Source organism: Stenella coeruleoalba (assembly GCF_951394435.1).
Source record: "Stenella coeruleoalba genome assembly, chromosome: 18".
NCBI lineage: Eukaryota > Metazoa > Chordata > Mammalia > Artiodactyla > Delphinidae > Stenella > Stenella coeruleoalba.
Window position 1 is genome coordinate 23,999,613 of NC_137164.1, and position 23,754 is coordinate 24,023,366.

The following is a 23,754-nucleotide window of genomic DNA, read 5'->3' on the forward strand; positions in this document are numbered from 1 at the left end:
GTTATATAAATAGTGGACACGTGACAAATTCAAGATTGCTTTTTGGAACTTTTTGGATTTTTTAAAAAATATTTTCAATCTACAGTTGGTTGAATCCGGGACACAGAACCCACAAATATGGAGGGTCAACTATACGGTTTTGCCTGTTTTTGAACTTTCTGTAGATGGACTCATTTTTATTTTTCTGTGTCTTGCTTCTTTTGCTACGTTTTTGCAGTGCATCTGTGTTGAAGCATGTGGCTATCGTTCTTCTTCACCACTGTATAAAATTCCACTGAATGAACATATCACAGTTTATACTGTTGATAAATATTGTACATGCCCCCTGGTCTTCATAAGCAAGATTTTCTCTAGAGTTTATATCTAACATTGTTGTGTCATAGGGCACACACAAGTCCAACTTAACTAGGTAATAATCATTTTCTAAAGCGCTTGTACTAATTTCACAGATCAGGTTGCCCTGGAAACAAACTAGGGTGCTCCTGTGAAGGAAGTTTATTGGGGAATTTTTTTTCCTTTGTTCCTTTGTACCAAACTACAAAGGATGAAGAAAAAAATGCAACCATAACTCCCAAGGAGTAGCCTTCCTGCACTCTTTATCGTTCCTGCTGTAAACGATGCTGCAAAAGGCTCACAGCTTTCTACTTCTTGCATAGTAGCACCAAGAGTGACTTCTTCCATCTTTCATACTTTAAAATATGTGAGGTAATTCTTCAAGCCCTGTCCCTCACCCCCCTCTCTATCCCAGCTAAAACACAGATCACAAATTATCCCAATTTGCAATGTGCAAAATTGTTTAAATGCCATTTGTCACAACTTCCCACTCCTTTTGAAATCTTTTTCCTTTTTAGAATTACAGTCTAAGGAATCTTGCTTACTGTTGCAAAGCATTTTTTTAATTGTTTTCTTGGTGACTGGGAGGCACTCGTACCCAAGCCATTATATGCTATCATTATTTCCTAGCATTCTGAAACATTCATGAAAAGCTAGAAAATCATTCTCTAATTCCTAGGCTTAAAATACTTACAATGGAGTCAAATTCCATTAGTAATAACAACCGGCACCTAACTTTCAAGTGCCTGATGCTACATAGCATGACAAAGGTCTGATCTCTATATCCTATGGAAGAAGTGCTCAATCCAGGCCAGAGAGCTTCCTAACATGCTCACATTCAAGGCAATCACAATATTCCACTGATACTTTGCACTAAAATCCACAACAAATTGAGCAAATAGCCTTCCAAGTCATTCTGTCAGCATTCAGAGGCAACTGAATAAGAACTTAGGATTCACTGTCCTATTAAAAATATTCCTAGCTTCCGTTCTTCTTGAAAACCATGTTAGAAGCACTGAGGTTGTTCAATGTGCCTTCTGTCACAGCAATTCCACTTCAATACCTTTGTTTTTTAGTTCAATACTGAGTATGTTAACAAGATACTACAGATTGATAACCAAGGCCAGGCATTTCTTAAGTTTATTGGGGAATTCTTAGCTGGGAGAGAAAGATCACAGACTTAAACAACTGGAAAAAGATAAAAGAACAATTAATTGCACATTATTACAAAAGTAATTTCTGAAATGTTTATTCTGAGCCACTGCTAAAACAAAATTTTAGTTCGTATTCTGGTAAATGAACATATTAAATTACTGAAAAGCAAAAAAACAAAAAGTTACTGTTATGCAAGATCTTAAATGTAGTAATTCAACACAAACAGCTACAATTACTCAAAGCTGCTTTTGCTCTATATCTGGTATATTAAACAAAAATGTGAATTACTTTTAACACTGCACAAGTAACCAAAGGTAGTTAAATCCAGAAATATTAAAACCTGATATTAAATAGTATTCAAACATTTCAACAAAAACAAAACAATGAACTTCTAGAACTATAATTCTACCCATGTGAAAGGAATGTACATGGATGGTTTAAAAAAATAAATAAATAAATAAAGTGACAAGAGTGACCAACACTGTATCTGCATCTTCAGAACAGGAATACAGTGAGTGAGTAAGTGTGTGCAGGGTCTTCTAATGAAAATGAGAAAAAATGCATTTCATTTTAGTACAATTTCATAATTCCCACGGAAGCTCTAACTTGCATGTGCTGGTGACAGGTGGACAGGGTTTTAAGTGGAAAGTATTTTCCCTACACCCTGAATATGGATGCATTACTTTTTTAAAATTCTGTGGAAAGTTTCCCTTGAAAAAACAAAATTTAAAGCAATAGATTGATGGGAAGTTGATCATTTTAATTGTGGAAGAATAATATTTGCTAAATAATTAACTAAGAAGACATCTGCATCTAGACTCTGATGATGAGTCAAGGTTAAACTTTGCATTTGGGGAACGTGCATGATATCAAAGTCACGTGGGTAAACTAGCTTCCACTTTATACCTGATGCATTTAATTAAGTGATTAACTTCTCCTACCAGTAAAATAAAACCTTTATTTAAGCAAAATGAAAGTATTATGAATTGAATTAATTCACATCAAATATCTGAAAGGGTAAGTGGAACGTTTTTCAAAATATGAAGATGTTATCACATATATTCACTGAGTGAATATTCTTAAAGATTTTATTACTCCATTAAATTGTGTCACACCATCCAATAGATACTGTAATTTTCTTCCGTGTCATTCCTTTCGTGTAAATCAGGAAATATTTTCAAAATCAAAATAATACCCAAAATATAAATGTAATTTAATCTTGGCTTGGGAAAAGAAGAATATGAAAGAAGTGCTCCATTTCAGTCTGAAACAATGTTCTAAAAACCCCGTCAGAGGCCTCCTTCACTTTCTTTCCACAGATCCTTCGATGGTTCTGAAACTGATAAAACAGAGAATTCAACCCAAAGCACAACACAGCTTTAACAGTTCTGAATATCATATTTCATAAGGGCCAAAGTGTGCAGAATGGCAGTATTACACTGTCATAATAAATCTACTTATGCCAAGTATATTTTTAACAAAATAAGACAGAGTCGTCCTCAACGAACAGGCCTGTTCTGAAGGCTGAGCAACCAAATAGATCTACAACGTCTTTGGAAAAATCACAAAGTGCCTTTAAACAAAGTAAGTTTAGACTGTTCTTGATTAAGATACTGTTATAAACTCCAATGTTTTCTCTCTATATATGGAAGCTTAACTCCCGTTTCTTTTCACATCTGCCAACACTTAATATTTTTCTCTACACCCCTGCACTGAACTGACAGAAGTGTGGAGTTCCACTGTGATTAGTACTATGCATGCTAGTGTCTAAGGACTGGTCTGTCAGTCCGCAGTGGCTGAATAAGGGAATTCTGAATCCATCACAGCTCCAGATAATGCAAAGAAAACAAAGATATGAGGAAAATCTTACCATAAGAGAAATAAACAAACATTTTCAAGTACAGAAAGTTTTACAGAACTAATACATTGTCATTTTAGCTTAAAAGAAATTCAGAACTCAGTTTTGCTGTTAATAAAACCCGTACATACATCGAAGTCAACAAACACAACTTGATAGTTATACACTTGTAAAAATTCAATCTAAGCTTAATAACCAATCAATCTATGTCATAACAACCTGGTTCCTAACTTTAAAAAACCCAGTCCAGTGCTGCTGCATATCAAGTTCTGAGAAGCTAAAGACAGAATCAATTCTGGTTATATGCATTTCCTGCATTTCTCCACCTTAAAAAAATACCTGAAGAAACTTCAGGAAAATTTATTTTTAAGGCCTGCTCTATTTCTTTATCTTAAATTGAGAAAAAAACAAAGCTTACACAGTGTAACCTTGAAATATTTAAATAGATTTTGGTATTTTTCTTAAAAAGCAATAAAATTTCTCTACTGTAATTATAATTCAAATTAATGTAAGTGCCCTTATTCCTTGTCCCCTGGTGGGTGCTATGTCTTCTATACTTTGTGCAGCTTCCAGAACAGTCAGTGCTCAAGAAAAAAGAAAATGTAACAGAGCAAAACCAAAGCCTCCCACAAAAAATGATTTACTCTAGGGTTACAAAATCTGCTAATGGAAGAACCAAAAATTCACACACACATACCCTCACATACAAAACACAATCCCGGTCCTCCATGCAGGTCAACTCGCAGTTACTAAAGACAAGTAGTAGAAAATGCAGAGCCCAGAAAGACTGCATCAGAGGACTTTACAAAACAGTGCAGATACACTTCACTGGGGACGGGATTCAGGGGAGGGTCCCATTTTTTTCTAGAAAAAGCTTATCTTTGCTAAAGTGGGGTGTTTTTTTTCCAAAATCCCAACAGTGAAAATAATTATTGGGCTTCTAAATGCATTTCCAAATTCACATTAAGTTTTAAAATGTCAACATGTTTTGCACCTTTATTTTCATTTATAGGATAAGTTGGGGACCCAAAAGAGTGAATAAGAAATAAAAATTCTTACTGCACAATCTTTATAGACATTTTATTTTAAAGCACCTTTTTAATGTTAACAGTGGGTTTCTAACAAGAAAAGAGTAAAATAAAAGAGGGTACCAACCACTAGCAAGGTAAAGTTCTCCTTTACGCACACGCACGCGCGCGCACACAACACACACACACACACACACACACACACACACACACACACACTTGCTTTCATGCCAGAACAATTGGTAACATTAGCAAATAATGTCATTTGATGAAAGGCTGGGGAAACTACCACTTATGATATTTATAGAAACCTAAACTACTTATGTTTCTAAGAAATTAAATAACTTGGGGGATTCAAAAAGCTACCAATAGGTGAACCATGAAAATAAAATTGACCCTTAAAAATAGGACAAAAGATGTCAGAAAAAAAATTAGCCTCGATGCTATTTTTTGATGTGAGATTTGTTATTAACAGGATACCATTTGCTTGCAAAGGAGCAAAATATAACTCCCTATCCCTGTCACCCACCCTCAGCCACCTCAGTGCAAATTCTAGCAGCACTATTTGGATGCAAAAAGAATGCTGTCAGTGAATGTCCCTGAAAGCCTTCAAATACATGTTCTTAGGGTCTTAACACACTACACATGTGTATAGAAGAATAAACGAAGATAATATTTGAGAGATTACAAAAGTTTGAACTATATATACCATGTGATGACACAACGCACTTAAAAAGCTATATTTACCTTCCTCCCAATTCACTTTAAATGTTAATATTCACTATTCAAATTTTACCCTATGCATCTTTATCTGTTCCTTCCTCTCTCAAAACAAATAATAAAATATACTGGTTTGGAGTTTGTTCTATGCATTTTCCAAGAGCCAATCAAACAGGGACTCAGATCTCTCGTCGTTGGACATCTTCTCCACCGCCTCATAGTATTTAAGCACAGCCTGCAGGAGGTCTCCCACTTTCCAGCCTTTTTCTTGTAATCGTCTTGAAAGCTAGTAAGAAAGAAAGGTTAAGTCAAACATCAGATAAAACTAAGAACCCTGGTGTTCGCAGTAAAATACTGTTTCCCAGTTGGAACAAGGTCTTCTCCCCTAAACCACCACTCTTTACACAAATTAAACATTTTTCCTTCCTGGCTTTTATAAGTACTCTCCTCCACAGAATGACACTTTGGGATTGCTGGAGCCAGAATCCCACAAACCTCACCCAGCAGATACACGCCCTCTGTGTGGGCGTACAGAGGCTACATTTCTACAGGAAATTCTTAACCTAACTAAATACATCTGCCATACCCTCAATTAGGAACATAAAATAATAAAGACAATGTCAAGTTTAATAAAAGGATGTGGATTTTCCTTCCACAACACATAGTGTGTTTTTTTCCCTGGAATACGCACTCTAGCCTCAACGGAAACATGGCTTTCTAAGTTAAGAAATGTTAATGTTTCAAAAAAAAAAAAGTAAATAAATATTAAATACTGTGGTGATCATTTTGCAATATATACCAATATCGAATCATGTTGTACACCTGAAACTAATATGATGTTATATATCAATTATAGCCCAATTTTTTTTAAGTAAATAAATGCACGTTTAAATAAACTATCACCACCAATCAGAACATGTCTTCACTCATTTTTTTTCTACTTAGTTCTGTAAAAACTAATTTTTTGTAATATAAATATGCTTAACCTTTTTAAAAATAGCTTTACTGCAATATAATTCACATACCATACAATCACTCATTTAAAATATACCAGTCAATGGTTTTCATTATATTCACAGAGTTGAATGCAACACCATCACAATCAATATTAGGACACTTTTATCACACCAAAAAAAAAGCCCTACCTGTTAATCATCACTCCCCACTCCTCCAAACCCCCTCAACTCTAGACAATCACTAATCTACTTTCAGTCGATCAGACTTGCCTATTTTGGCCATTTCATTTTAATGGAATCATAAAATATATGGTCTTCTGTGACCTGGCTTCTTTCATTTAGCATAATGATTTCAAGTTTCCTCCATGGTACAGCATGTCTCTACTTCATTCCTTTTTATTGACAGATAACATTCCACTGCGTGGATATTCCACATTTTATTCATCCATTCATCAGTTAATGGACATTTAGGATATTTCCACTTTTGGCCTATTATAACATTACCATGGACATATGTTTTCATTCCTCTTGGGTATATACCTGGGAGTAGAATTGCTGGGTCATATGATAACGCTGTGTTTAACTTTTTGAGGAACTGCAAGAATGTTTTCTTAGGTTACGTGGGGATGAGGTTCCCTTACCCCAGCACCATTACACTCAGCTCTGCCTAGGGACTTCCTTAGCCCTCAGTTTATCCAAGACTAAATAACTTGAAAATGTTTGCCTCCCTAAGGCCCGTTCTAATACTTTCCCTACCCATTCTTTCTCCTTGACAATTCACGTCCTGAGCATCCCTTTCTGTCTTATTTTCTCCTTCTGCCTCAAAACAGAAATCTACACTGGAAAAATCCAAGAAGTATAAATAAAGACAACAAAATACAAAAAAAAGATTTTACATAATATCTTTTTCACATACTTCTTTCAACAGTATCTTTGTAAATTCTGAACCAGGGATCAAGAGTAACTTGATTCTTCCTTTTTTGTTGTTATTGATCATCTTACATTGGTTATTCTTTGGACTACTCTATATTACATAGTAAGATTAAACCAAAGTTCTGATAAGGAAAATTCTTGGACAAAAACCTTAAGACTGTAAACTAAAAATCTTGACTGATAAGGTAGTTGGGGACTTCCCTGGTGGCACACTGATTAAGAATCTACCTGCCAATGCAGGGGACATGGGTTCGATCCATGGTCTGGGAAGATCCCACATGCCGCGGAACAACTAAGCCCACACGCCTCAACTACTGAGCCTGTGCTCTAGAGCCCGTGAGCCACAACTACTGAGCCCACGTGCCTAGAACCCATGCTCCGCAACAAGAAGCCTGCGCACCGCAACGAAGAGTAGCCCCCACTCACTGCAACTAGAGAAAGCCCGTGCGCAGCAACAAAGATCCAACACAGCCAAAAATAAATAAGTATATAAATAAATAAATTTATATAAAAAAAGTAAGGTACTTGGCACACAGTAAGTTATCAATAAAAATATCCTATTAGTGCAACTAACCTGAATGTTCCATTATTAGAACCCTATTAAATGCTCAAAGTAAACTACTGTCCCTTATTAAATGTTTAAATGTTTACTGGCTTTTGCTTATGCCAGCTTAGTGCTTATTCATTAGTGCTTATGCCACTAATGAAACTGGATTAACAGAAGAGACACACTAATTACTAGGCACAATTATGAAGCAATTAAATACAAAGAATAACTCTATTTTTTCATATGAATACATGAAATGCTTATTTTTTAAAAAATTAGTTTTCTTATTAGACATCAATTTTATACACATCAGTGTATACATATCAATCCCAATCTCCCAATTCATCCCACCACCACCACCACCACCACCACCGCTTTCCCTGCTTGGTGTCCACACATTTGTTCTCTACATCTGTGTCTCAATTTCTGCTCTGTAAACCGGTTCATCTGTACCATTTCCTAGGTTCCGCATATATGCGTTAATATACGATATTTGTTTTTCTCTTTCTGACTTACTTGACTCTGTAGGACGGTCTCTAGATCCAACCACGTCACTACAAATGACCCGATTTCGTTCCTTTTCATGGCTGAGTAATATTCCATTCTATACATGTACCACATCTTCTTTATCCATTCGTCTGTCGATGGGCATTTAGGTTGTTTCCATGACCTGGCTATTGTAAATAGTGCTACAATGAACAATGGGGTGCATGTGTCTTTCTGAATTATGGTTTTCTCTGGGTATGTGCCCAGTAGTGGGATTGCTGGGTCGTATGGTAATACTATTTTTAGTTCTTTAAGGAACCTCCATACTATTCTCCATAGTGGCTGTATCAATTTACATTCCCACCAACAGTGCAAGAGGGTTCCCTTTTCTCCACACCCTCTCCAGCATTTGTTGTTTGTACATTTTCTGATGCTGCCTATTCTAACTGGTGTGAGGTGACACCTCATTGTAGTTTTGATTTGCATTTCTCCAATAATTAGTGATGCTGAGCAGCTTTTCATGTGCTTCTTGGCCATCTGTATGTCTGCTTTGGAGAAATGTCTATTTAGGTCTTCTGCCCATTTTTGGATTCGGTTGTTTGTTTTTTTAATATTGAGCTGAATGAGCTGTTTATATATTTTGGAGGTTAATCCTTTGTCCGTTGATTCGTTTGCAAATATTTTCTCCCATGCTGAGGGTTGTCTTTTGGTCTTGTTTATGGTTTCCTTTGCTGTGCAAAAGCTTTTAAGTTTCATTAGGTCCCATTTGTTTATTTTTCTTTTTATTTCCGTTACTCTAGGAGGTGGAACAGAAAAGATCTTGCTGTGATTTATGTCAAAGAGTGTTCTTCCTATGTTTTCCTCTAAGAGTTTTAGAGTGCCCAGTCTCACATTTAGGTCTCTAATCCATTTTGAGTTTATTTTTGTGTATGGTGTTAGGGATTGTTCTAATTTCATTCTTTTACATGGAGCTCTCCAGTTTTCCCAGCATCACTTATTGAAGAGACTGTCTTTTCTCCATTGTATATCTTTGCCTCCTTTGTCATAGATTAGTTGACCATAAGTGCGTGGGTTTATCTCTGGGCTTTCTATCCTGTTCCGTTGATCTATATTTCTGTTTTGGGGCCAGTACCATATTGTCTTGATTACTGTAGCTTTGTAGTATAGTCTGAAGTCAGGCAGTCTGATTCCTCCAGCTCCATTTTTTTCCCTCAAGACTGCTTTGGCTATTCAGGGTCTTTTGTGTCTCCAAACAAACTTTAAGATTTGTTGTTCTAGTTCTGTAAAAAATACCATTGGTAATTTGATAGGGATTGCATTGAATCTGTAGATTGCTTTGGTTAGTACCGTCATTTTCAAAATATTGATTCTTCCAATCCAAGAACATGGTATATTTCTCCATCTGTTGGTATCATCTTTCTTTCATCAGTGTCTTATAGTTTTCGGCATACAGGTCTTTTGTATCCCTTGCTAGGTTTACTCCTAGGTATTTTATTGTCTTGCAATGGTAAATGAAAATGTTTCCTTAATTTCTCTTTCAGATTCTTCATCATTAGTGTATAGGAATGCAAGAGATTTCTGTCCATTAATTTTGTATCTTGCAACTCTACCAAATTCATTGATTAGCTCTAGTTTTCTGGTGGCACGTTTAGAATTCTCTATGTATAGTGTCATATCATCTGCAAACAGTGACAGTTTTACTTCTTCTTTTCCAATCTGTATTCCTTTTTTCTTCCCTGATTGCCGTGGCTAGGACTTCCAAAACTATGTTGAATAAGAGTGGTGAGAGTGGACATCCTCGTCTTGTTCCTGATCTTAGAGGAAATGCTTTCAGTTTTTCACCATTGAGAATGATGTTGGCTGTGGGTTTGTCATATATGGCCTTTATTATGTTGAAGTAGGTTCCCTCTATGCCCACTTTCTGGAGAGTTTTTATCATAAATGGGTGTTGAATTTTGTCAAAAACTTTTTCTGCATCTGCATTGAGATGATGATATGGTTTTTATTCTTCAATTTGTTAATATGGTGTATCACATTGACTGATTTGCATATATTGAAGAATCCTTGCATCCCTGGGATAAATCCCACTTGATCATGGTGTATGATCCTTTTAATGTATTGTTGGATTCTGTTTGCTAGTATTTTGTTGAGGATTTTTGCATCTATATTCATCAATGATATTGGTCTGCAATTTTCTTTTTTTGTAGTAGCTGTGTCTGGTTTTGGTATCAGGGTGATGGTGACCTCATAGAATGAGTTTGGGAGTGTTCATCCCTCTGCTGTATTTTGGACGAGTTTGAGAAGGATCGGTATTAGCTCTTCTCTAAATGTTTGATAGAATTCACCTGTGAAGCCTTCAGGTCCTGCACTTTTGTTTGTTGGAAGATTTTTAATCACAGTTTCAATTTCATTACTTGTGATTGGTTTATTCATATTTTCTAGTTCTTCCTGGTTCAGTCTTAGAAGGTTATACCTTTCTAAGAATTTGTCCATTTCTTCATGGTTTTCCATGTTATTGGCATAGAGTTGCTTGTAGCGGTCTCTTAGGATGCTTTGTATTTCTGCGGTGTCTGTTGTAACTTCTCCTTTTTCGTTTCTAATTTTATTGAGTTCTCTCCCTGTTTTTCTTGATGAGTCTGGCTAATGGCGTATCAATTTTGTCTATCTTCTCAAAGAACCAGCTTTTAGTTTTACTGATCTTTGCTATTATTTTCTTTGTTTCTATTTCATTTATTTCTGCTCTGATCTTTATGAGTTCTTTCCTTCTGCTAACTTTGGGTTTTGTTTGTTCTTCTTTCTCTAGTTCCTTTGGGTGAAACGTGAGATTGTTTATTTGAGATTTTTCTTGTTTTGTGAAGTAGGCTTGTATAGCTATAAACTTCCCTCTTAGAACTGCTTTTGCTGCATCCCATAGGTTTTGGATCATCATGTTTTCATTGTCATTTGTCTCCAGGTATTTTTTGATTTCCTCTTTGATTTCTTCAGTGATTTCTTGGTTATTTAGTAACATTGTTTAGCCTCCATGTGTTTGTGTTTTTTACGTTTTTTTCCCCTGTAATTGATTTCTAATCTCATAGCATTGTGGTCAGAAAAGATGCTTGATATGCTTTCAATTTTCTTAAATTTACTGAGGCTTGATTTGTGACCCAAGGTGTGATCTATCCTGGAGAATGTTCCATGCACACTTGAGAGAAAAGTGTAATCTGCTGTTTTTGGATGGAATGTCCTATAAATATCAATTAAATCTGGTCTATTGTGTCGTTTAAAGCTGTGTTTCCTTATTAATTTTCTGTTTGGATGATCTGTCCATTGGTGTAAGTGAGGTGTTAAAGTCCCCCACTATTATTGTGTTACTGTCGATTTCCTCTTTTAGAGCTGTTAGCAGCTGCCTTATGTATTGAGGTGCCCCTATGTTGGGTGCATATATATTTATAAGTGTTATATCTTCTTCTTGGATTGATCCCTTGACCATTACATAGTGTCCTGTCCTTCCTTGTCTCTTGTAACATTCTTTAAAGTCTATTTTATCTGATATGAGTATTGCTACTCCAGCTTTCTTTTGATTTCCATCTGCATGGAATATCTTTTTCCATCCCCACACTTTTAGTCTGTATGTGTCCCTAGGTCTGAAGTGGGTCTCTTGTAGACAGCACATATATGGGTTTTGTTTTTGTATCCATTCAGCGAGCCTGTGTCTTTTGGGTGGAGCATTTAATCCATTCAGGTTTAAGGTAATTATCGATAGGTATGTTCCTATTACCATTTTCTTAATTGTTTTGGGTTTGTTTTCTTCTCTTGTGTTTCCCACTTACAGAAGTTCCTTTAGCATTTGTTGTAGAGCTGGTTTCGTGGTGCTGAATTCTCTTAGCTTTTGCTTGTCTGTACAGCTTTTAATTTCTCCTTCGAATCTGAATGAGATCCTTGCTGGGTAGAGTAATCTTGGTTGTAGGTTCTTCCCTTTCATCACTTTTAAGTATATCATGCCACTCCCTTCTGGCTTGTAGAGTTTCTGCTGAGAAATCAGCTGTTAAGCTTATGGGAGTTCCCTTGTATGTTATTTGTCGTTTTTCCCTTGCTGCGTTCAGTAATTTTTCTTTAATTTTTGCCAATTTGATGACTATGTGTCTTGGTGTGTTTCTCCTTGGGTTTATCCTGTATGGGATTCTCTGCATTTCCTGGACTTGGGTGGCTATTTCCTTTCCCATCTTAGGGAAGTTTTAGACTATAATCTCTTCAAATATTTTCTCGGGTCCTTTCTCTCTCTCTTCTCCTTCTGGGACCCCTATAATGTGAATCTTGTTGCATTTAATGTTGTCCCAGAGGTCTCTTAGGCTGTTTTCATTTCTTTTCATTCTTTTTTCTTTATTCTGCTCCACAGCAGTGAATTCCACCATTCTGTCTTCCAGATCACTTACCTGTTCTTCTGCCTCAGTTATTTTGCTATTGATTCCTTCTAGTGTTAGTTTTCATTTCAGTTATTGTATTGTTCATCTCTGTTTGTTTGTTCTTTAATTCTTCTAGATCTGTGTTAAACATTTCTTGCATCTCCTCGATCTTTGCCTCCATTCTTTTTCTGAGGTCCTGGATCATCTTCACTATCATTATTCTGAATTCTTTTTCTGGAAGGTTGCCTATCTCCACTTCATTTAGTTGTTTTTCTGGGGTTTTATCTTGTTCCTTCATCTGGTACATAGCCCTCTGCCTTTTCATCTTGTCTATCTTTCTGTGAATGTGGTTTTTGTTCCACAGGCCGCAGGACTGTAGTTCTTCTGCTGTCTGCGCTCTGGTGGATGAGGCTATCTAAGAGGCTTGTGCAAGTTTCCTGAAACTTGGAAGGGACTGGTGGTGGGTAGAGCTGGCTGTTGCTCTGGTGGGCAGAGCTCAGTAAAACTTTAATCTTCTTGTCTGCTGATGGGTGGGGCTGGGTTCCCTCCCTGTTGGTTGTTTGGCCTGAGTCGACCCAACAACACTGGAGCTTACTCGGGCTCTTTGGTGGGGCTAATGGTGGTCTCTGGGAGGGCTCACACCAAGGAGTACTTCCCAGAACTTCTGCTGCCAGTAAGACCCTATTTCTAATATGGATTGATTCATTCAGTTCTACATCAGTGACCCAAGCATTACAGAGTGTTAAGACCATAAGTCATATGACTCATCCTTTCCATGGTTTATTTCCACAAACACTATCACTTGCCCAGAAGTAACTATAATTTTGTAAATCTCTTATTTCCCCCAAGTTCTTTATGATTGATTTCCTTATTTCCAGTGCATTTGACCTGAAGTCATAGGTCCATCCAATTGATAAGACAGGAAACTCATGAAATGCTTATTAAAGGCACCTAACTGAAAATTTTGGATGTGCCAGGCAGTAGATTAAGCATTTTTTTTTTACAGTATTATACTTAATCCTCACAAACCTCTGCAAGGTAAATTCTATACTCATTTCCACGGTACAGATAAAGAAACTGAGACTGGTGAACTTACCCAAGGTTACACTGCTAGAGAGTGGCAGAGCTGATACTGAGCCCAACCACTGGACTCTATTACCTGAGCATTTACCCACTTTCTATCAACCATGTGACACAGAACATCATATACCGTGTCCTCACAACCACCCTATGATGTAGGTACTTACTTGTATAAACTCCTTCTTTGCAGAGTCATGAAAATAAAGTTCTGCAACTTCGGCCTCAGAGGCAACGAGCCACTGAAGAATAATCCTTAGCTGGGGGTCTACTGTGCATGGCTCCGTGTCAACATTCGTAATTAGCAGAGTATTTCCATCTTGCTCTGAACCTAATATTTAAATTGAAACGATATGAAGTGAAACTCATCAATTCAACTCTCAGTGCTCTGCTTTCCAAGGACATATACGCATTTTCCATTTGTTAAGATTCCAAGGAATTCTGGAAAAAAATTCATCTTTTCTTAATTGTACCATAACATCAACTAAAGCATTACTTTGAAAATGCAAAATAATGCTAAAACAAAGGAACAGCTTTGATCATTTGTGACAGATGCCAAAACTCTGAGAGCCAATTCACGAATACCATAATTTGTGTCAAAATATAATCTATAGGTAAAGCTGAAAAAAAAAAAAAAACTAAAATGCTACAATCAAAATATAAATAAAACACAAATAAAAACCTCAAATAAATATATTAAATGGACTTTAAGAAAGCTTTCTGAACTAAGAGAAATAGCAGCAGCAGTGAACACCTGTATTGCACATATTACATCCTAAGTATTGTTTTAATCTCTTTACATATACAAACTCCTTTAATCCTCACAAGCACCCTGTGAGGAGGGAACTGCTATCATCTCATTTTACAGGTGAGGAATCTGAGGCAGAGAGAGATCCAGAGTCTCACAGCCAGAAATGGCTGAGCCAGGAAATAAACACAGGCGGTCTGGCTCCACACTCTTAATCACTTCACTCTTTAGGCAAAACACAAAAAAAAAAAAAAAAAAAAAAAGTCATATGCAACCACTTACCTCCCAAAAGCTAAACCAGGGAATTTTCTGATACACCCCTATTATAAGTAAGACACTGTTCTCAAGTTTATTTTTTAATGAAAATTATGATTTCAACATAAAGAAGATGAATCCCTGTTGACTATAAAACTAATGCCCATGGACCAGTATCGTGCGTTTAACACTGCTGCTTAGTGGTGGGCCTCCCACACAAGAGGCCAGCAGCGGGGCATGCTGGCAGACATGGCACCAATTTGCAACAGTAATGGACATTTGTTGGTGAATGTCCCTGATTCTTTTTTTTACAGTTTGCAGGGCATTCTAGACCACTACCAATCATTTTTAGGATTCGTATTGACCCCTAAAACTTTTCATTTAAAAAAAATTGGTCCACACTATTCTCTTAGCATAAATGTATTATCATTTCCCTCCTCTCTCCCCTCTGACTTTCAGTCAAAAATGGGTCTGGTAGACGACGGTACCAGACACAGTCTTTGGGCCATTCTGTAAATTCTGCAGAGGTCATGGGGTTGAAGTGTTTTCTGTACCACTGGACTTCTCAGTTCAGGGTTCCTGGTTGCCTGGCCTAAGAGTGACTTGTCTTTGGAGAGGTTACTCAACCCTAGCGAAAAGTGAAAGAACTGACATCCTGCAATTACAAACAATAACCAAAAAAATAAGTTTGTTGCCTTAGGATTTCCATAATTTTGAATCATTTACAAATATACATCAATCCATCTAAGTTACCAATTTCTAATTTAACAAATTTGAAAGTTAGCTACAATTTTCTATATAATGAGAGATGACTATAATCTCTAAAGCTGAGTAATGACATATCTACATATAATTAACCTCCCAGTTTATTCCTAGTTACAAAAAAAATACTGAACAGCCTGTGACCAATGGTATCTAGTATTTATATCTTTGGAACCATGTTCATCAAAGGAAGAAACGAATATTTTCTTCAAATATATGTGTGAGTGTAAGACTGGAATTGAGGGAAGGAAGAATCGATTTTAAAATATCTTTTTTATTTTTACTTCTTGATTTATGTAAGGTTGACAGCAAAACAAACTGACATGTGATATAATAAATTATATCTCATAATGTAAGAATTTTATATTTTGAAAAAGATAATTATATGAAGAGATTATCATGAATTTCTCTCTCAAATAATTGAATAATTCTTTTAAAGTAGTTCGGTCTTTACACTGATGAGTACTTCCTTAGTTTAGCAATCAAATAACACAAACTGCTCAGCAAAGGATCTGACACTGGTTAGATTAGTCAAGAATACCTTGATTTGGAATATTTCTTCATCTTTCAATTCCTTTATTTTATTATCTGTACAATAAGAAATTTGGACAAGAACTTCTCTTGGGTCTACTCTAGTTACAAACTTTTGTAATTTTAATGGAAAACAGTTTAAAAATAAATCAAAGTTTGTTCCAACAAATATTATTTCAAGTTACATTGAATAGTTTAAATGAATAATATTGTATTGAAGGGATCCCAAAAGACATTAATAACCAAAAGGGAAGGGGAAAAATACCATTGTGAAATGTAAAATGATTTTTTTCTCAGTTATTATTAGAAGTCTTCAGTTAGTATTTCCCATTTAATCTGACTCCATATAGGTTATTATAAATGTCTTTTATTTTTGTATGTCTGTATTGCTTAATATTCCAAGTCTAGTAAAATCTTATAGCAAATAAATCAATGAATTTAAACAAAACAAAACAAAAAAGAATACCCTGGTTTGTAATGTAAAAACCCTGATTTGTAACAACCCAGCGCCTCTCTGATGAAAATGTACAAACACAAACATTAAAGACTTTTCTAAAGAACCTTATAAAAAAACATGCAAAAAACTTGAAAAAAAAATTGTCAGTTAGTTACCTTCTACATCATCCTCATGCTCTTCATCTTTATCATCTGGCCCATCACTTATCGAATGAAGTAGCAGAAGCAGTTAAAAAAAAAAAAAGCTTTAATTAATAATGGTACTAAAGCAAATTCTTAAAACGTGGTAAAAAAATGAGTGATACAATATGACATATGATATTTAAAAAGGGGAGAAATGACGATAAAAAGGAAGCTTTGCTTCTCACACCATTTCATGTTAAAATCTCAATTGCAAATGATGCCTAAAGGTAAGTTATCAATAACTGAGAAGTTCTACCTGACCATGATATCTATACAGCGTCAAGTAATTACATAATAAAATTTAATTTAAAGCCAAATATTCTAATTTGGTTTTAGATAACACAGCATCTGAATATTGCAGAATGTCATGAATAATTATTTATTAATGCTTCTGCTGATGCCATTTGTATATTTTTTTAACATAGTAAAAAATCATTTTTTTCTATACCTCTCTTATAAATAAAACAGAAACAAAAAACCAAAACAAAACAACAGAAATCCTGTAGGAAGCAAGCTCTTTTTAATGAAACAGTAATTGGTAGAATGAAAAATAGCAAGCAGTGCAACACATGCATAGAATTAACACATTTTGCAATTAGACGTCAGTCACATCTTAGCATAGTTGAATTTTTTCATTAGATGTAAATTTATCAAGCAGAATCATGTCAAAATATAGGAGAAAAGCAGGTTGATACACATTGGCACTGTAACCCACATTTTTTAAAGAATATGACTTCATGCATTAGTGGTGAAAGACTCATCAGTGTTTAGGTTTCTGGACTGGACCAACCTGTCTGATGTTGGAAAGGATAAATTGTCCTCATACAAATCTCCTTCTAAAGCAAGACTGCTCCAGCTACTGCTGTTACCATTACTGCCAGAGGAAGAAAAGAACACAGCTGAACTAGCAAATGAATGGTAAAGACGACCCTGGTTTTCCTTGGAACAGCATGCGTCAGTGGTAACAGCGGATGTTCTGAAGCTGCCACAGTGGGTGCAGCATCTGTGCAGTTACGTAAAGACCATCGCTGCTACTGTACAAGGTATTTGACAGCTTCAGAGATTTGGGAGTTTTCTTACTTGTCCTCAAAAGTTCACGAAAATTATTCTAAATGTGTATTTATTTTACAGATTAAGACAATGACTTTTAGGACAGTAAATGAATGCATGAACTGAGAAGTTTCACAATGAAATTACTGTCTATGGCAAAGCTTAGGATATAATTTGTAGAAAGCCAATGCTCTTCAGTTTGGATAAAGTTTAAAAACAAAAAAACCACAGGTTAACATTCTCTCAAGTCTTTAGTTAGTGCAAACAGTGATGGGCCAGGGTGGTGGTGGAGGATGGGGAAAGGGATGGGATGGCAGACACCAAAACACAGTCCCAAATAGACCTTTTCTAACTACTGGGAGAAAAGCTGTCTTCTGATTTTAAAATACTCTTATTATGTCAATTACCTTCATTTCATTAATTATGTATAATTCAGTAGGTGGCAAATAATATACATTTTCTTCAGAATATTGAATAACCAAGGTCTAATCAAGCATTACACCTGTCTGATCAGCCAGTCACTGACGCCACACAGATACCTTCTCACGCTGCCTAATCAAAAGAAGAAAGCAACTACATTCTACAAGTGCGGCAAAGCGCTACAACACAAAAAGCAACTGCGTTCAGAAACAAAACTAAATTCAGTTCTTCAGATTAAAATCTAAACATGCAATTTAAAAAAATTCTAATCATTAAAATAATTAGTAAGCACACATTAGTTTGCAGTGATAAGCAGCTATATTTTCCCATATTAGGCTAGACAATTATAAAAATTAATAGTCACACAAACCAAAATTTTGGTTCTAAAAAATGAATTAACATAAAATCATCTTTCATGCGTCAGTAAATGTTGACAAGGTTACCGAAAAAGGGAATGACGATTTAAAATTCTAAATACTTTCCAGGCCATCTCAATAATTAACATATCCATATTAACTCTAGCACTATCACATTGTCACAAACCATAATGCATTACAGAATAAAAGTTAAAACTGATCAGTGTCTTTTCGACATTATGTTCCAACAAATATAGATCTATTATAATACCATTAAACCAACCAGAGTTTTTGCCCATGTAGTCTGTTCCCAGACAAACCAAAAATGAGAAAATATGGAAATACAGAATGGATAGACAGCTGTGAGCCGAAGAGAAAGAGAAAATTAATGATCTCAAACACCATATTTACTTCTATCAATAGAATGATTATCTAAGCACAGGAAAAAATTACAAAATTAAAATTCTTACCCATTTCCACACTAAAGCCATGTATCTTAAGTGTGGTCTCTGAATCTTAAGTGTGGTCTCTAAATCACTTGCTTTAAAATACTCTGAGGGATTTATCAAGCCTACAGAATCTTGGGACCCTCCAATGACCCAGGGAATCTTAATCTCTGGGAGGCGAGCACACCACCAACCCTGGATGAGCCCCACTAAGTTTTTCTTTGTGCCTGAACCTTAAGGCCACACAGCATCATTAGTTCTTATTAATTCTATAGTCAATTAAAACCACAGGTGTTTTTCTGACAAAAGGCTATCAAGTCAGGTTTTCCCCGTCCTGAATTCAAATAATTAATTTTCTGAACCTAAATGCATTTACCTAGGTTAAACATTATTAGTTTAGCCTCAGCCTGATTTGGTCTTTTTGAACCTTGGTTCTGTTAATGGGATTACCTTTTCATCTTTGTTTTGAGTCACTCACAAATACTAAGTGTTCTACACCACTAATAAAATAATGCTGAAGGGGAAGAACCAAGGACAGACCTTGGTAGGCGCCTCCCGCTTTTCATCAAATTAGATAACATTCCATATCAAGTCATTCAACCAGCTACAGTCCTCTTAATGCCACTAGCCTCTAACCCTTGTTCTCCGACTTTAATACCAGGATTCTGTAAGCAACAATGTTAACCCCCAACTGAAATTCTAGAAGCCTGCTTCTCAAAGATGAGAGAAGAATTTAAGTGTTTAATATTCTACTCTAAAGTTATGGGAAGGGCCAAATGATGATCTGTGACATTACCCCCACTTCCTGCTACCAGTTTTAAAGACTGCCTTTTTGGATTTAGATTTTGTAAAATACTGGTGGTTTACATCACATTTTAAGAAATTATGACAAAACAGATACTTTAAAAAATATTAATATTTACTGGTTAATCCAAGCATCAAACAAAATACTCTGAGATGATGTGTTCTAACAGGTGAAAAGCCGTTTAGGCCTTAACAGAGTTAAGCAGCTTCTCTGCTGTTCTAACAGGTGAAAAGCCATTTAGGCCTTTACAGAGTTACGAATATAAGAAACAACTGTTATAATTAATAAAATATTCCAAAACTATTTTAATGAACAAAGTTAACTGAGAAAATGATATATGAAGTGACTTTTATTGTACAAAACCATGTTTTTATAATGGGTTTATGTATTTTCAGTCATTCAAGTATAAATTGCTCAAGTTACAGTGTTCCTGAAAGGACAAGTAAGGAATCCTTCCCCCAAAAAGATACTACTTTCATGTCAAGAAAATTACAGGGCCATTTCGATGCCTTTTACAGATAACTGTTCTTTTTCCTATCCTTTAGCGAAAAAAAAAAAGTACCCTCTTTAAAGTGAGAAAGAAAATTTTTTCCTCAAAAATTCATGAGAAGTCCGAGTAAAGCTTAAAGGGTATAGAATTCAAATGTATGAAGTATTTTTCAAATCAACTATTGGCACATTCAAAGAAAATTAGCTCAGCTAGTTATTGTATTTAATAAATGTCAAAACCATTAGAAATATACTGTCAGCAATAAAATACACTTTGAAAATAACAGATTTTCAAATTCAGAATTTTAAAATCTAACTCAATGTAAATTTATAGCTTACTTCTGAGGTCTGAGTACCTGAACTATGTAATTACATGCAAAATCATAGTCACCTTTCACTTAGATGATGAAAACTACTGCTTTCATCCTGGTGTTCATCTTCAAAACTTAAATTGGACCAGCTACCAGTGCTGTCATCACCAATACTGAGATTCATCTGCTGGCTACCAAAAGACTCAGTTGACCGAAAGTCTTCTATTTCTTTTGGACTGGAAAAAAAAAAAAAAGTAAGGAAGAAAGAAAGAAAGTCCAAAAGCAACAGATTCTGAATTATAGGACTATCCATTGGATGATAAAGATGACAAAAACAAGAAGTGATATTCAGGAGCTAGACCAATGATCCATCTAACCCTTGGTTTGTGTCTGCTAATAAAGACACTCGGCAGGAGAGCATACTAACTTCAAAGTTAGCTGAGGCACCTACACAACATCCCTAACTCATCTTGTTCATCTATTATGGATCCATCCCAAGCACACCATTTATTTAAATTCTCTTTAAAGCAGTTCATATTTTCAACTGGGACCTCTATGAAGGAGCACAAGTTCCTAAGTTTTTGTAAGACAGTATTTTATTTGTACCAAGAATTACCCCTTTTCTGGCTTAAGAACAAAAAAAACGTAGTCCAAGAAATTCTAGTACTGTCAAGCCTATAATCAAACTAGCCAAATCTCTTCAAGATTTTGAGCTTGGATCATAACCTCTCTCATTTTTTCTCAATGAAAAGACATTTCTATTTTTAGCCCATCTTCACAAGGAATGTCATTCACTGTTCAATTACTGTATTTGTCCCTTCTACATTTTATTCTGGAGTAACAGTTTAAAGTGATATTTTAATTTTTTATTGAAGTATAGTTGATTTACAATATTAAATTAGTTTCAGGTGTACAACACAGTGATTCAGTATTTTTATAGATTACACTCCGTTGAAAGCTTTTACAAAATAATGGCTATATTTGTTTCCCTGTGCTGTACAATTTATCCCTGTTGCTTATTTTACACATAGTAGTTGGTATCTCTTAACCCCATACCCCTATCTTGCCCCACATTTTTAAACATGAAGAGGGAAAATGCTGGTCTTCTGGTCAAAATCTTCTAGTGGCTTCTCATCAATCAAAATAAGGGTCCAAATCCCTATAACACACATCAGGTGTGACAACCTCTCATAACCACCACTGGTCTCCTACTCTCCCTGGCTCCCTTGCTTTAGCCACACAAGCTTCTCTGCTGCTTCCCCAACATGCACAGTCCCACTCCTTTGCCTGGAACCCTGTTCCGCGTGATTCCCACTTACCTTATTCTCTCTCCACCTTTGGCTCTTTGCTCAAATGTTACTATGTCAGAGCAGCTTCCCTGCTACCTACTGAAAACTGCACCGCACCCCACCGGCTGCTGCCCACTGCCACCCCCAGCACTAACTCCCTGCATCTCCCTATTTTAAGATGACCAAGAAAAGAGGCAGTGCTTGTCATGGCTTTGACAGAAGCTACTAAAATATCCGGCATTATCATGTGGCTTAATTAAATTCCTCCTCAAGAAATGTTCTCTTTCTGTGAGACTAACAAAAATAATCCTACAAACTAATAACACAAGATGGTCCTGATGTTTTCCCAGGGAGGAAGAAGGTTAAAAGTGAATATTTTAACTAAGGCGTTAGTACCGCTGAGCACAAGACACGGTTACTGAAATGCAGAACACTGCAGGACCATCAGAAAGAACTGTCCCCTTAGATGGTGGCCTATCAAGAGGAGTGATGGCAGGGGTGGAAGTATCTGGAGGATTTTTGCTTTCTTCAGAGCACTCTTTTTAAGAAAACTTACCTTTGTGAACAGAAATAAAAATTTAATCTCACAGTAGTACATTAACATGGTGATACTCAATATTTGCTGTACAAAATTCTCCAGCTGATTCTCTGATTCAGCTTTACCTACTTCACAGCTTTGTAAACTTGGGCACAAGGTGATTATCCACGCTAAGCCACACCTTCCAGCTCAGTAAACGGTTCATACCTTCCTTCCCTCAGAGGGCTGTTGTGGGATAATGAGACAGTGTCTATGAAAGTAACAGGCAGGCTATAAAACAATACACAAGTGTAATAGGGAATATTTTTTGTTAATTTAGGATTAAAAATAATCATATCTTGCTGAACAGGACCTAAGACACAAATGATCAAGTTAACTTTTCCCTTCATCTCAAGACCCGAAAGAAATCGGAAACTTACCTGCTAACGGCCTGACCAACATTCCTCATCGCCGACGTCATTATCTCAGTAGTGAGGCTTTCAGCAAAGATGACACCGTCCTGTCCGATCCCACTCTCAGCTGCCAAACTGGTACTGCTCAGCTCTCTCTCTGCCTTTTCAATCGCTTCCGCAACTATCTTCTCAGCAAGCACTGTCTTCTTATCAAGATCAATGTGAATTTGAGGGACATCGAGACGAAAAACCCTAGATTTCTGGTAGACATTGCTAAATTTTGAATTAGAAACTGGCTTACTACCAGCAAGTGAATCTGGTCTGGGAAAGTGTGGACATGAATTTCCAGTGCAGTCATGGAGCTCTTTCCTGTCACAATACCTGCAAGTCTGACTTACCAGAGGCGACAACTTTTCTGCATAAGTGACCCTATCGGCCGCTTTTGTGGTCTCAGACACGTGGAAGACTGCAGATCCTGAACTCAGCTCTAAAGCGTCATCCACTACTTTGCTAGCGTACTGTTCTACAGCTGGAACAACAGTCTCTCCGTAACCACGCCCACTCAAGCTGCCGGTGCTGTGGGAAAATCTGTGATTTTGTGAGGAAGGCTGAAGAGACGCGGGAAATTCTGGCTCGAAGTGAGACTCGGCATCTTCGTCGCATCCATTTTTTTCATAAAGGCAAGAATCTGTTAAGGATTTTGGCAAGCCAACTGCAGATGCCGTCAGCTCTCTTTTAACATCTCTTGTAATGTTGTGAGCGAGAGAGGCTGAAAAACTATACAGTTCCAAGCACTCATTTCTGCACGTATCCCGTGTCCATTCACAAGTCGGGTTTTTATGCAGGTAACCTCCACTTATTTTACTTTGTCTTTTTTTATCTACTCCTTGCTGGTGTTCTTTACTTAAGAAGAGTAACAGTTCATCATTGGTTTTCACCTGTGAGCTCTGCACAGGGAACATTTTTGAGTTGCACTTCATTGTGGCTGTCTTAGATGCTTCTTGTAATCCTGACTTAACAGACCGATAAGCAAGTCTATTGGCATACTGGTCCATTATTAACTCACTATCACCACCTTCCTGTTTTAGTATTTGGATAACGTGACCTGCGTACTCATCTGTCACACTTTCGCAGCTGGGATACTTGTATGTCAGACCTGACAGACAAGAACTTGGTGGTAATGAAAGAATAAACGAATCTACTTCTCCTGGGTGTGCTACAGCCTCTATATCCGTCTTCTCTTCT

The 23,754-nt window shown here is 36.4% G+C and overlaps 1 protein-coding gene across 1 annotated transcript in view; it reads right to left on the minus strand.

Moving 5' to 3' along the window:
- Positions 1-1,461: 1,461 nt before the first annotated feature.
- The window catches only part of AKAP11 (A-kinase anchoring protein 11), a gene marked incomplete at its 5' end in the record, with an annotated part of 24,882 nt that continues 2,589 nt past the window's right edge, over positions 1,462-23,754 (minus strand). The window contains 6 exons of the mRNA XM_079902932.1: positions 1,462-5,380; positions 13,649-13,809; positions 16,387-16,433; positions 17,204-17,287; positions 20,371-20,526; positions 22,537-23,752. Coding sequence (XP_079759058.1) covers positions 5,240-5,380; positions 13,649-13,809; positions 16,387-16,433; positions 17,204-17,287; positions 20,371-20,526; positions 22,537-23,752 — 1,805 coding nt within the window. The 3' untranslated portion in view covers positions 1,462-5,239. The remainder of the gene's footprint in view (positions 5,381-13,648; positions 13,810-16,386; positions 16,434-17,203; positions 17,288-20,370; positions 20,527-22,536; positions 23,753-23,754) is intronic.